At 37.2% G+C, this 14,977-nt stretch overlaps 1 protein-coding gene across 2 annotated transcripts in view; it reads right to left on the minus strand.

The window, feature by feature from the left end:
* Positions 1-2,569: 2,569 nt before the first annotated feature.
* The window catches only part of AGO3 (argonaute RISC catalytic component 3), a 51,982-nt gene continuing 39,574 nt past the window's right edge, over positions 2,570-14,977 (minus strand). For both annotated transcript variants that reach the window (XM_067533930.1, XM_067533929.1), the window contains 3 exons: positions 14,307-14,408; positions 9,934-10,133; positions 2,570-8,724 (listed from right to left, as the gene is read on the minus strand). In XM_067533930.1, coding sequence (XP_067390031.1) covers positions 8,616-8,724; positions 9,934-10,133; positions 14,307-14,408 — 411 coding nt within the window. In that variant the 3' untranslated portion in view covers positions 2,570-8,615. The remainder of the gene's footprint in view (positions 8,725-9,933; positions 10,134-14,306; positions 14,409-14,977) is intronic.

Here is a 14,977-nt window from a genome sequence, read left to right on the forward strand (position 1 = left end):
TTAGTGCATGAAAATCTAAACCATAGCATGTCAATTATTTGGGAATGCTGGAAGTGTAATTTGTTTTTCAGCTTCTGTTCTTGATCAGAAAAAGGCAAAATGCCTGCTGGATTCTCAATATCATCTCAGATAATTTCTGCAAGACAAACATTTCAGGAGTCCTCAAACCACTTTTTGAGATTCCTACCAATTCCTGAAGGACTAAGCAGAATGCAACTTAACCTACTAAGTTCTATTTAAACCCTTCCTGAGTTTCTCCATTAGAAGCTGCTTCACCACAAGCCATCACTCATTGTCTTAAAACAATAGTCCAATAACTAAGCTTGATTTCCATAAAGTAAAAAGATTGGTGCAGAGAGAAATGGATATTCCACATGGGAATAGGATGGTGAGTGAGTTTGTTTAGGAGAAAAGGGAAAGTAGATAAAAAGTTGAACATGAGAAGCACCAATTGCAGTGCCACGTCCGATAAACACTGCAACTTACTTCCATGCCTCTTGATTGCTGTGTGCACACTGCAGTGCGAGCTGCTGAAGACTGCGGCCAGCAACCTACAAGAGTAACTAAATTTTATGGAGGGGTTGGTCTTACCAATAAAACCCTTTGGCTGTATGGTTTTAAATAGCACCAACGTATTGGATTTTAACTAAGTTTTTAAAGTAGCAGCAAGGTTTAGGTACAAGCAAAAATAAAAATATTCTGTATAATTTTAACATTCAAATGTACAGCGCCTACAGGTATTATTAGCTGCTTCTCTGCATGCTTTTCTGGTGGAGGGAACCCAGGCACTCATTTGAAACAAAGCTTTTCCCTGCCTATGGTCGTTTTTTAAGTGGCCAAACATAGAAGGCTTTTCCTTTTGGTGAACTAAACATGAAAATACAGGTTTACAAGGTTTTGAACTGCATGTGGTTCTTGCAGAAACCTTAGCTTTCCATTGCTTACAGTTTTAAATTTAAACATTAATTTCCCCCTTGCATTGCTTCTGACAGCTCTCTATCATTGGTTTGATGTGACAGTCACCACTGCCATCCATTCTCTACTTCAGTAATATAGGAAAGAAAAGTGACAGACTCTTGACGTATGATTCAGTCAGTTTGGTTTAATCACTCAGCCCCAGTACAACCTGTTACCAACAATACAATTTATTTCAGAAAATTTTCACTCACCAAGTCTCTATCAACAAGGAGGATGAAAAACTAGATAAATGCATGAGATTATTTTTCCTATTGAAAATAGTTCATGAGAGTGTCTGCACCATCAGGATTTTGCCAGTTTAAGCTTAAACTGGATGTTTTTAAAAGTCACACACTTGCCGGTGAATAATAGAGATCTACTGTAATTACATCCATATGCCACAGTACATCTTAATGCAGGTAAGACTCATTAGTAAGGGTCTTGTGCCCAATAGAAACAATATAACGAAATTTAAATGACTAAGTCTCTTTAGACTTTTGTAGCCCATATTTACAAAATATGGAAAGTGAAGAGGGCAAGAACTGAAATTGTATTGGGTCTCAATAGCTTCCGGATTGGTTAAAAGTCAAACAAAACTGGTTATGAGCAATGGAAAAAGACGCAGAGTTTACTTCTGCATGAAAAAATGATGGATCAGGAATATTTGGTCCTTTTCAAATCAGTAAAATAAAAGTATGGCTGCTACTAAAAGGTACAAAATTAAAGTAATTTTGGCCCTGAATTTAGGTTTTGTGGAAAAAACTTTTATAAAATCTAAACAAGAAATGATTTCAGGAATTTAAGATTTAAAAGAAAAAACAGTTTAGGTGAAATCACTGCAGAGAAGGTTTATATGCCAATATTGCTCTGACTGTAAAGTTACTATAATTTCTTTATATAAGTTGAATCAGAAGCAAAAGACAGCATAAACAGAGAAAAATAAATTAGATCTTTAAAATTCATTTTTATAACCTACATTAGTAATAAGCAAGTATTATTTTTAATTGTGGATTAAATCTTACAGTGCTTTCTTCCTAAAGACCTAAAAGTTCAAGCAAAGGTCACTGTCCCCACTTTATCATTTGTATAGCTTAATTACTTGAACTTAAGTGAGCAATTCCAAACTAATATGTAAAATAAAGGTGGTGACATGGCTTAAGCACACTAGAAAAATTGGTAGACAATGAATAAACCAATTCCAGCAAAGATGCCATTTATCAGTAGAAACAGGAGTCTCATGTTAATGTTTCTGGCTCTTGAGAACATCTTGCTTAATATTCTCAGATGATCTAGAAATATGGTCTACATGTTATTACAGCCCAGTCCTGTATTTACAGTAATAAACTGAACATAAAAAAATGCATATCAGAATTCTAAATCAAATCCAACTACCAAGTTAGCCTGTTTTATATCTCGATCACTTCATTTTATTCAGTTTCTCCTCAATAATGATTAGTGTAGTTATGATTTCACAAAGGAAAAAAAGACACCTAGAAACAACTCCCTCCTACAGAGAAGTGTTAAAAAGCAACATTTCGGCCAAACACATGAAACTACAAGCTGCACACAAATTACCAATAAATATAAGGAAACACCACAATAAAGGACAGGCCTCATCTTAAAAAAATTATTTTAATTGCTATTAAGACATTACAAAAACGAAAGTTGTGTGTATTTTTGCAGGCATGTGCAAGCACATTACAGTGAAATCAAGGCAGAACTTTGCTATTATTATTACTTTATGCAGCATTACAAGGTTACCGAGGTGCAGTGTTTAGCCTAGTCTACAACTCTTCCTGACTGGAGGGATGCTCACCAAAGTCATCAGGGGCTCCACAGCATCTTTTATCACGGTCAGAACAGGCCACCAACAATCATCCAAATACGTTTACCATTTATAGTATCAAAAGTTTCTATTAAGTCATTAGAAGTTCCATTAGCATGTAAACATTACTCTTGTAAAATACAGGTTGTGTGAAGTCTGCTCAAAGTAGGATTTACTATCTCATTATAAGCCCCCAGAGAATATTACTTCATCTCCAAAAATGAGGACATGTCCTTTGATCATCTATGATCTTATTTAAATATTAACTACATCATCGTCCAAAGGGTCCTGTGCTATTTCTCCCCTCCCCACACACATGCATCCTCCTAGAATAGGAAGTGGTTAGTTACATTAAACAACACCCAAACTACTACAAGCCTACAAGCTGAATTTGGTGATCGTTCCTCAATACCTTTCCCTCCTACTGAATACACCCTTCCTTGGTTATTCTTGGTCCTGACTCAAACTGCTGCTTGAGGGTACACAAAAGATACCATCAAACACTTAGCATTTTCAATAATTTTTCTCAAATTTTCAGCCATGTACAATTTGAACATAAAAATCTACAGCACCATCTTCTGAAAAGGCACTTTCTGAGGACTGTCTTGCTTTAAAAAAATTAAAAATTGCTCAAGGTTTCAACAGTGGAACTTCTTTGCTTTAACAGGACACGACATTAACTATCCATGTTAGGATGAGGGGATCTCAGACAGAATTCTAACACAGCCAGGGGCACATGGCTGGAAAAGTGATTGGTATGGAGTCTCTTCACCAACTCTCTAGATTCTGTAAGAGTGATGCTTTGTTGATTTGTTTCTTTGCAAACCTTCACCTACCCTCGCACCTCCACTGCTGCTTTGGCAGCTCAGGCCACAAACTAATTTTAAACCTCATTGTTTTAGTGATTAGGATTCTTGAGACTCTGCTAGATAGGTAAAACAGAGTCCTGTACACACCAGATTCACACCTCACGACTACTGTAAAGTTACAAAGATTTTCTACTAGTAGAAAATAATGAGATTAGCACACACCTTGACCACTATTTTTCAATTTAACAAAAATAATATATATCTGAGTGAATTGGCTAAGTGAAGTTTTTATAATGAAAAGATGTGCCAAAACATAAATGGTATCCCATACACAATGTCAAATTCAAGTACCATCTTTGGGTAGGTAAGTAAGCCAGGAATACTTTTCCCTTTGACATCTACATGGATTTTCTATCTGATCAAATTAATTGGCCAGTTGCAGCCACAATTACTCCACAACACCACAGCTGATGGAGCATTTGTCTGACATGAAAAGACACACCATTTGGAAATGAAGATTTAGGATTTCAATGTATATAATCAAAACTTCTTCAATTCCTCTGTTACAAAAAGTGCTTCGAGAAAGGTTATATTCCATCAGTTCACAAAACTGAGAACATATAAAAGGTGGACAAGTCTCAAGGTATGAGTAAAATGTAAATCCAGAAAGGCTTCCTCTTTTTTAAATTGAAGAAATTGGAACTTGGAAATTTCACACTATTGTGAACTTGAGCACTAGTAGAAAACCAATACAAGCAGCTAGGATGTGTATAGAGGGTGATTATTCATCTAGTGTCCTGTGCCTAAATATTGATAGGACAAGTATCTGCACAAAAAGGAGAAACAGAAACAATTTAGGACCAATGGCATCTTGAAAGAATTTGACTGACAACCTTCAGGAATCCATTTTAAACTTGAAAGCTGTTACAAGAGCTAACCTACGTTCCAAAGTATCTCAGAAGGAATCCTAGGGAAATAACTTGCATACTTTCAACCGAATCGTTTAACATTTGACAGCCATCTAACAATCCTGAGTAAAATGGCCACAGCAGAAGTGCCCCACAAATCATTCCTGACAACTCATACTATTAGCAGATGCTGCAAGAGTTTAACACATTCAACTACCAAAAATTCTCAGCTTCTCTTTCCGAAGTTGGACCCACTAATCACTAGATCACATATTTAAAGTCATTGCCATTACCAAATTACTATTAAGCTTAGGAGAATCACTACCTCCATTTCTAGGGCAGTGGTCCCGAAACATTGGCAAACGTACCAGTAATGTTATTTCAGGTTTGTGTGGCTAGTATCCTTGGTTGTCCCTCCCCAACTTTTGTGTTGGGCACTCAAGTGTATGCCCCCACTGTTTGGAAGGTTAGTGGCACTTGTTAGTACAAGTACAGTCTTAGTCTGGTAAACTGGTACAGTTTCTGAGAAGGTTGGGAACCACTGTTTTAGACAGATGTATGCACAAATGAGGCCAACATGTCTGCAAAATGGAACTGTTAGCCTTTGCCCACTCCCGTTTGGTTTATATACAGAGTGCTCCTGTAAAGCTAAAGGGATTGTGTGTGTTGCACTTGAGATCTCTCCAAAAAGCACATAAAATTTGAGAAAACTTTTCTTTAAAGGAGAGAAGGTACAAAAATAAAAAATCCATATACTCCTGTGAAAATATACTGGAAACTGCCACCACAGATGAGGTACCATTTATCCCCCCACCCCCAAACCGCAAACATCAAAATATATATAAGTCTTTAGACAAAGGAAGAATATCTGGCTATTTAATCTCAATTAAAATGACAGCACCCTTTGTTACACTTGATATTCCACACTGTTAATTTTCTTTTGAAAAACAAGATACCACATCTAACTCTAAGCCTTGATTCCTGCTCATCTCCTCATTCCCTAGTGCAGTAATTGTCCGTTTCCATTTAAATAAATATAGCAGCTACAGTATCATAAATGTGTGGCCCTCACAACGCCAGTAACTTGATATTGTAATACAAATATACGTATCGGCACTTTATGTAGACATTTGAAAAACCAAGAATATAGAGATTAAAACTCCTAACTTCTCTTCACATGAAAACCAGTTAACTTGCCTGTTGAGCAAACATTTTGAAGTCCCTTTCCCAATGGATTTTTTTCATTTTTATTATTATTATTATATTATTATTTAAGTTTCTGGTGAAAGCAGCAAGCAAAATAACTTAAATCTTTCAAATGATAGTCATTGAATGTAGGCAGAATGGAAACAGTATAGTATCTTTAAAAGAAGAGTTAAAGGCCATATTTTTTTTAAAAAGGGCTTTTCATCAAAATGCCAGTTCACAAAAAGTCCTTGTAAAGCAGGTTTTTCTAAAAAAGCCTCTTCAATTTTAAAAACATTAGTCTTATGTAAAAAGTCTAACCTGGGCCTTTTATAAATGGGTCTACTAGCTAGAGCACTTCTCAGAGGAAACTGTCAAGTCACAGAATAAGAAAGATAGAGAGATTTGTTTGGAAACCATCTTGCTCCAATCATTTAATTATATTGACCTCCCTGCAGCAGTTTTATTCAAAGGAGCTGAAAAATAAGTGCATGAAGCAGCCAGAGAACACTGGAACACTTCAATTAGGAATCTGTAGTCCCACTGACGAATGGATATAATCCCACTAACAATGAGAGAGACTCCTAAAAGCTCCTTAGCTACATAGAGATCTTTTGTAACAGTCCCCTCTTCTCCTGAGCCGCTAGGTATACTGCCCACCGGCATGACTATTTCCAGTGCAATTTTAACTTTGCAAAAAATTAGTTTCTTTGCATTATGTTTCTTGATATTGGGAGAAAATATATGTATGTATATACACCAACTATTTAGTAAAGCGCTTTGAGACAGTGTTGTGAACAGCACTACATACATTTCAATACAATGTACAAATGCACAAAATACAGTACTTAGTTTTCTGGCAGAAACAGGGGAAATGCAAGCCTGTTGAAGCAAAATGGGCTCAGATGTTAGGCTCAAAATACAGTAAATTGGCAAATATAGTGGATTACATGAGAATGACAGGAGCTAAACAAGAAACTTCAACCCACCCAATGGTTTTCGTGTGAAGAGCAGGTGGAGTTCGGAAGGGCTGGGATAACAGCAATGCCCATATAAACAATCTGCAGTATATATATATATATATATATATATATATATATATGTATATATACTATGAACCAGTGCAAATAAAACAGTCAAAAACGCAGTTCACGAGGTTACAAAGTGCAAAACTCCCCTGATGCCCCGTTATTGAATACATGCTCACCTCTAACATCTTTAAAATACTTGTTTTAACTTTAAAGTGGAATGAAAAAAAGTCCCATTAATGTTTTGTTTCACATTTCAGTGATTTAACTTGTTAAAATTATCCCAGCCCTCTTAATTTATTTGTAAAGTGAAATGAAGTCACCAACACCTTAATTTTAAAAGGAAAGCTGCTGAATATGAAATAAGCAAAAATTGCTTAAAAACTTCTTTCACTCCTTAAGACATTTTTCTGATTAATGTCAGCTACATTAGAGAAAACATGTGAAAACCTGGATCCTCAATGAAAAGTCTTCATTTGAGTTCAAAACTTCAGTCTCAAACATATACAATTCCTTTGTTAAATCAAAATACTGCATTGATTGCCGATATTAAAGCTTGCAGAATCCTAGAAGCATAGGTTTTACTGTTCTTTGCTAGTTTGATTTAAAAAAGGAACACGCATGACTCCTGATGACTATAAAACTTTCCTTTTGAAATTAAGGCTTTTACTTTGTCCTTTTTAAATTGTGGAGGTATCCATTCTCCCACAGTTAGTGGTACAAACAAGCCGCTTTAATACAGCTAAATGGACACATTTTTCCTTTAGAACGGCTTATTGCACTAAAAGATAGCAAAAACAAGTTGTCAGTTTTTTAAAAAATAAACATGGTTACATTTCTAAAAATAAAAATTGATGTTGCCCATATGTTCTGTAATAATTAAATTAAAGCATTATTATTATTCTAATAAATATAGAAGAAAAAGCTAAACTTCAATAACACACATATATATATATGAAATCACATTAAGGTGTGAGAGGCAGCAAGTAAACTAGCAAATAAAGACCTCAACTCTAACGTTTCATTTCTGGTGTTTACTATATGTAACCCCTTAAAACACAGAACACTGGATCTTGCATGAAGCTCAAAATATATTTACGACTTGCCAGATAGATAATTAGTTGAAACTTCTGGACAAGGTAAAACAGCAGCTTTAGTAAACTCACCAGGGAGCAAGAAGAATTTGGATCACTACTGCTGCACAGATATCACTAGCTTTTTTAAAGGGAACTATTGGAGTTGAGGACTCCAAGCTGTGAAGAAAGACACAAAGGCAGCAGTTGGCTAAACTATGTTCAGATTAATGGACTAATGTGTGCAAATCCCGTCCCCTAATTTCTTCTAGTTAGTGCTGTACATTCAAATGTACTGGATATGTTCCCATTCAAATGCTGATGGCAATATTGAGAGAAAGCCTCCTCAATGCACTGGGGTAAAAAATGATAAAAAGGCTATTTTTTGCACACTTCCCCCTTCAACAATCATTGTGATTGTTCTATAGGTTGTTTGTGTTTTTTAAACTACATCAACATTTTTTTTTTTTTTTTTTTTTTTTGCAAAGATAGTTGTGCTGCCGAGCAACTTGAGGTAAAGGCATAAAAGGGCTAGACTACAAGAAATAAAAAAAAAAAAAACAACTGATGATGACGGCACTTCCTACAGGAGACCGCCCCAAAAAAGCAGTTGGCTGGTTTCATATTGCATAATAGTGCTGTGTTCCTCGATGAAGTAAACAATCTTCCTTGTGTCAATTTAAGGATTAGCCCGTTGCCCCTGCACAGTGTCAGCTTCAGCGTGATCGGAGGCGCACCCCATAAACTGACCCCACTGGAAACATACATTGTATGTGGCTTAATTTTTCCGTTCTTCCTTTCAGTGAGTATGCTCCGATTTTTTTTTTTATTTAAGCGAAGTACATGGTGCGTAAGGTGTCTTGGTGAATCTGTACAGCCTTAGCAAGGGCCTGTGGGTCTCTCCCATTGCTTTGTCCTGAAACATGGCTTCCTTCAGCACTGCAAGACACAAACATTAAAACTGGCAGAAACCCTTTACATTTGAATTGTCATCGTTATTTACCAGCTAGTAAACATTATTTACCCTGATTTCAACACTCAGGGAGGGAATGTGACAGTTTTTTTAAAGCAGGGTATTGAGAAAACTCCTGGGTTCTACTCAGCTTTGTCAGCATCTCCACAGCTTCTGGCAAGTCCCTTCACCTGTGTAACTCAGCTAGCCTATCCATAAAATAGGTATAATATGTCTTACCCTGTGTGGTGCTTGTGTGAGGCTTAACATTTATAAAGCACTTTGAAACCTTAAAATGAAAGGAATTACACAAATGTAATGCATTATTACCACTCACCTCATTCATGGTAGAATTTCTGGTTTCAGGGTTAGAATTTTAATGCACATTTGAGTCCTTTATACCATCTCCATGCAACAGTGCAGGATAGCTCATTAAATAAAATTTGATTTCTTTAAACTGTTAAATTTTAACTACTTTGTGTAACAAACGGAACACCACACTACATTCTTATGTATGGTGGTAGTCGTAAGGAAATGTGTTTGAAGGGGGGGGTCCTACAGTTAATAAAATTATGCTATTGCTCAGTTTGCATCATTTACAGCGGTGATTCCCAAACTGGCATCCTCTGCACAGCATGACCTCCCACACATTAGAGTACATGTGATGTCATGCTGCATGGAGAATGCTTTTTTGCTCTACAAAATGGCACCCTCCATGCAGCATGAGCTCACAGCCTGTGTGTGCAAGGTCACACTGTGCAGAGAATGTCATTTTGTAAAGCAAAATGGCATCCTCCATGCAACGTGACCTTGAACCTGTGGTGCGTGAGAGGTCATGTCGCATGGCTGTCCGGGGTTGCAGGAAGCAGTACCTGTGAAAATGAGGTCATGCAAAGAAAATGTTTGGGAACCGCTGATTTACAACCAGACAGTCTAATCCAGTGTTTCTTAACCTGGGGTTTTAGAGGGGTCGCAAGTGCAGAGCTGGTATTGGGGGTGGCAAGAAAGGCAATTGCCTGGAGCCACAGGGGCGCCATGAAACTAAGTTACATGCCTCAGCCCTGTGGGGGTGGGACTCAGGCTTCAGGGGTACAGTAGTTTGGAAAGGTTAAGAACCACTGCCTGACAATATGGAAAGGGTTTTGATATGAGGGCTCAAAGGGGATATAAATCTAAGCACTTGTGTTTCCATTTACCTGTCATGTTCTTTGTCCACGAGATGGTATCTTGCTCTGAATGCTACCAGGTGAGCATAATATGCTGGTGCAGGTATAGAAACGGATCGTGTGCAACGCACGTATGTGTGGCAGAGCTGATAAGTCAGCAGCTGAAGTTCATCTGCAGTAAAACAGTTATCATCCCACAAAACATGATAGTGTGAGGGACGGCTGGTACCCTATGGAGAAGGGAACATCAGTTCACTTGTCTGACTTTTTCATATATATCAAGTCAGACTTTAAGGTCAGGAGGAACCATTACGATCATTTAGTCTGACCTCCTGCATAAGACAAGCCAGAAAATTTCACCCAGCAATTCTTACATCTAGCCCATGACTTCTAGTCAAGGCCCAAGCATAATTTTTTCGGGTCCAGTACAAACTTGTAACACGGGCTCCCTCCCACACACATACTATAATCCCTCATCCCAAACATACAATCTCATGAGCCATGAACATTTCTTTCTCATGGTAATGGGGGTTGCAGCCTGGGCCGGGTTCCTCAGGGCCTCCAGGCCCCAGTAAAGTGTACCCTTTTTCCCCGCCCCATGTGGGGACCCTGTTTCTAGTTGAGCAACAGTACCTCTTTTAAATACTTTAAGTGACAAAGAATCCACACCACATTAGGTAAATTGTTATAACTGTTAAGTTACCATCACTTAAAAATGTACACCTTATTTCTAGTATGAATTTGTCTAGCTTCACTTAAGAGCTCCCCCACCTCTACCAGAAATTTCCCCATGTAGGTACTTATAAACCATGATTAAATCACTCTCCTACCTTTCCTTCGGATAAACTAAGGCTATGTCTACACTACCGACCTTACAGTGGCACAGCTGTACTGCTGCAGCTGCACCACTGTAAGGTCTCCAGTGTAGCCACTCTATGCCAACGAAAGAGAGCTCTCCCACCGGCATAATTAAACCACACTCAGTCAGCAGCAGTAGCTATGTCGGCAGAAGAGTATCTGCTGCTGACATAGCATTGTCCACCCCAGTGCTTCTGTTGGTGAAACTTATGTCGGTCAGGGTTTTTTTTTCACCTCCCTGACCGACAAAAGTTTACCTAAAAAAGTGCTAGTGTAGACAAGGGCTAAACTGATCAGGCAAAGCCTGATGAAATCCATCCTAGGGTACTTAAGGTACTAGCAGAAGCAATCTCAGAACCATTAGCAATTATCTTTGAAAACTCATGGAGAAAGGATGAGGTCCCAGCAGATGGGAGAAGGCCACACAGTATCTATCTTTGCTCTCCTTTTTAAAGTGGACCCAGAGAGTAATAGACCTGTCAGCCTAACTTAGATACCTGGAAAGAGACTGGAACAAATTATTTAAAATAATCAGTTTGTAAGCAGCTAAAGGATAATAAGATTATAAGAATAGCCAGCATGGCCTTGTCAAGAACAAATCATGCCAAACTAACCCAATTTCCTTTTTTGATAGAGTAACTGGCTTAGTGGATAGGGGGAAACAGTAGACATGACATATCTTGATTTTTGTAAGGCTTTTGAGTCTAAAATGACATTCCCATTAACTAGGAAAATGTGGTCTAGGTAAAATTACTGTAAGGTGCATGCACAACTGGTTGAGAGACCATACTCAAAGAGTAGTTATCTATGGTTTGCTGTCAAATTGGCAGGGCGTATCTAGTGCAGTCCCCGCAAGGATCAGTCTCAGGTCCAAGTATTATTCAATATTTTCATTAAGGACTTGGATAATAGAGTGGAAAGTCTGCTTATACAATTTGTGGATGACACCAAGATGGGAGGAATTGCAAGCTCTTTGGAAGTCAGGATTAGAATTCAAAATGACCTTGACAAATTGGAGAATTGGTCTGAAATCAACAAGATGAAATTCAATAAAGGTTAAGTGCAAAGTACTTCAGCTAGGAAGGAAAAATTAAACACACAGCTACGACATGGGGAATAACTGGTTAGGTGGCAGTATAGCCGATAAAGATCTGAGAGTTATAGTGAATCACAAAATGAAAACAAATCAACATGATGCAATTGCGAAAAAGGTTACTATCATTCGGTGGTGTATTAACAGGATTGTTACGTGTAAGACAACAGAGGTAACTGCTCTAGCTGGTACTGGTGAGGCTTCAGCTAGAGTACTACATCCAATGCTGGGCACCACTGGAAAGAGTCCAAAGAAAAACAGAAAAGATAAAGGGTTTAGAAAACCTGCCTATGTTTAAACTAGAGAAAAAAAGACTAAGGGAGATCTGATAAGAGTCCTCTAATATATTACGGGCTGTTACAAAGAGATCAATTGTTTATGTCCACTGAAGGCAATGGGTTTAATCTGCAGCAAAAGTAATTTAGGTTAGATATTAATAGGGTGACCAGATAGCAAATATGAAAAATCAGGATAGGGCAGAGGGTAATAGGAGCTTATAAATCAAAGCTCCAAATATCAGGACAGTCCCTATAAAATTGGGACATCTGGTCACCCTAGATATTAAGGAAAATGTTTTAACTATAAGGATAGTTAAAGGTTCTGGAATAGGCTTTGAAGGAAGGTTGCGTAATCCCCTTCACTGGAGTGTTTTAAGAACAAGTTGGATAAATATCTGTCAGGGAAAGTCTAAGTACAGGGGGCTGGACTAGATGATCTCTCAAGGTTCCTTCCAGACCTATAATTCTATGATTTAACTTTAGTCTCTCATTAATGCATGTTTTCCGAATTAAAATCATTCTTGTAGTTCTTCTCTGAACCCTTTTTTTCCAATTTGTCACCATCATTTTTTAAAGTTTTGACATCGGAAATAGACACAATAGTCCAGGAATAGTCTCATTAATGTCATAAACCACATTAACATCTTCCTAATTTTACTCAATATTTCCCTGTTTATACATCCAAGGCTCACAAATACTCTTAGTCAACAGATTGCATTCAGAGTTTATGTTCACTTGGTCATCAGCCATGGCTCCTTCCATTACCACAATATTTGCGTTCTCCAATCTTCACCCATTTTATGTATCTTTTACTATTTTATATTTTCTTCCAGATCACTTACAGAGATACTGAATAGCATTAGGCAAATAACTTTGAGACCCCACAAGAAACATCCCCAGTGAATGATTCACCATTTGCAGCTTTTTTTTTTTTTATAATGTTTGCCAGTTTTGAATCCATTTAACGTGTTACATTGATTCCATATAAAGCTAGTTTTTTAACCAGAATGGCACACAGTACTAAGTCAAATCCCTTACACAAATCTAAGTATGTCAACACATTTACCTTTGTCAACCAAACTTGCAATCTCATAAAAAAAAACATACCAAGTTTGATAAAACCTATTTTCCATAAAACAATGCTGAATGGCATTAAATTATGTTACCATCCTTTAATTCTTCTCTGACTGCACCCTTTATCAACCTTCCCATGGGTTTGCACCTGGTATCGATATCAAGCTAACCAGACTAAAGTTACTCAAATCATCCCTTTTATCTTATTCAAATATCAGGACAACATTAACTCTTTCCTAGTCCTCTGGAAGTCCTGTTATTCCAAGATTCTGATGTTCACACACCATCAAATCAACAAAAAAAAAATTGTGTTTAAAGTTCAGCATTTTTGTCACAAGGCTGACATCATTCTGCTTCAGATTAGATTCACATTCCTCCAAAACGCATTTTTAGAATATTGCCAGTCTACTAATGCATACATACACTGTAGATGTGAATAGCAGCTACAGAACTTTCTAAAGGCTTTAATATTTAAAACAATCAGTAATTCAAACAAACAAAACAACAATAGAATATGCTCACTGCACTCCACCAAAACTCCCTACAGTTTGGCCATAGATTTCATAAAGAATAGAACTTACGTAAGGCAAATCTTTGAAGAGTTTAACTTTTTCCATTCTTATGAACTCAGTATTTTGATGTAATTTTCCTCATTAAGTTGTACTCCCGTTGCACTGCTAGCAACACCACCACACTGCTAGGTTCAATTTCCATATCTTATAGTTTACCATCAGTCTAGGCTTAAGTCAACCGATTTTCAATGTTACTTTCAATCCTCAAATAGAATCAAGTTCTCAAATGTAAACAATGTTTATTTCATTATAGCTAAATAGGTGTTTAACAGTGTTCTACTTTCCTAATTTATATGAGGTGGGTTCATTACTTCTCTTCAAATAAACCAACCTCATATCAAAACAGATTATGAAAATAAAAGGTACCTAACAAGTCATTGGTAGTGCTGGTCCCAGAGACAGGTTTCACAGTGAACGAGAAGACGTTTGTCTAACACACAGTTGTGTGTGTGTAGACATATTTTCAAAAAGAGGGAAAGAATACTTGCTGAAGCCATATGTATTCATTTTTAAAGAAAGAAATCTTACCTGTATTCCAGCATGGCTACAGAGGTAAAAATCAAACTCATATGGGTGTGTAATATCTGTATCTACAGTTGTTCCAGCTGGAATGTTGCCACTTCTTCCAACCTACAGAGGGGTTTTGATGAAAGCAATGTTAACTAGTCAATTTTTCAGAAAATAAAGCAATAAAAAGTATGATGTACTTATGCCATCCAATTATAACTTGGAAACAGAAACTTCCATTTGCAGTATAACAGCATTCAATGAATGAAGCCCTCATCTTAACCCCCATTTGGAATAAGCAAATGTAATGATCTGGGATGTTTGCTTTGGATAAAGCACTCTCCTCCTCCCTCTAAAGTTAAGCATGCTGCATCCACAGCACTTTCATCTCCATCTGCCCTCAGAAGAAGGAAGTAGTTAAAGACTTAACTGTGTATGTTTTGGTTTGCGTGCCCATCCAGTCTGCATTAGATCACTCAGAAAACAAGTGAAATTGACTGAAATAAAGTCCTTTGTGGTTTCACATTCTCTTGTATTTAACACTTTTATAGCGCCTGTATCAAATAGTATTTCAAGATATTTAGCTCTCTTCCAAATGATCATTAACCATGGCTTAATTAATAAATAATTTTACTTTCTGAGCATAGCATGACACATGAACATCTGTAATCCTGCAAGAACCAGACTCATCA

This window comes from Emydura macquarii, unplaced genomic scaffold (genome assembly GCF_026122565.2).
Source record: "Emydura macquarii macquarii isolate MOO-44397 ecotype Brisbane River unplaced genomic scaffold, CSIRO-AGI_Emac_v2 contig_3348, whole genome shotgun sequence".
Lineage (NCBI taxonomy): Eukaryota > Metazoa > Chordata > Testudines > Chelidae > Emydura > Emydura macquarii.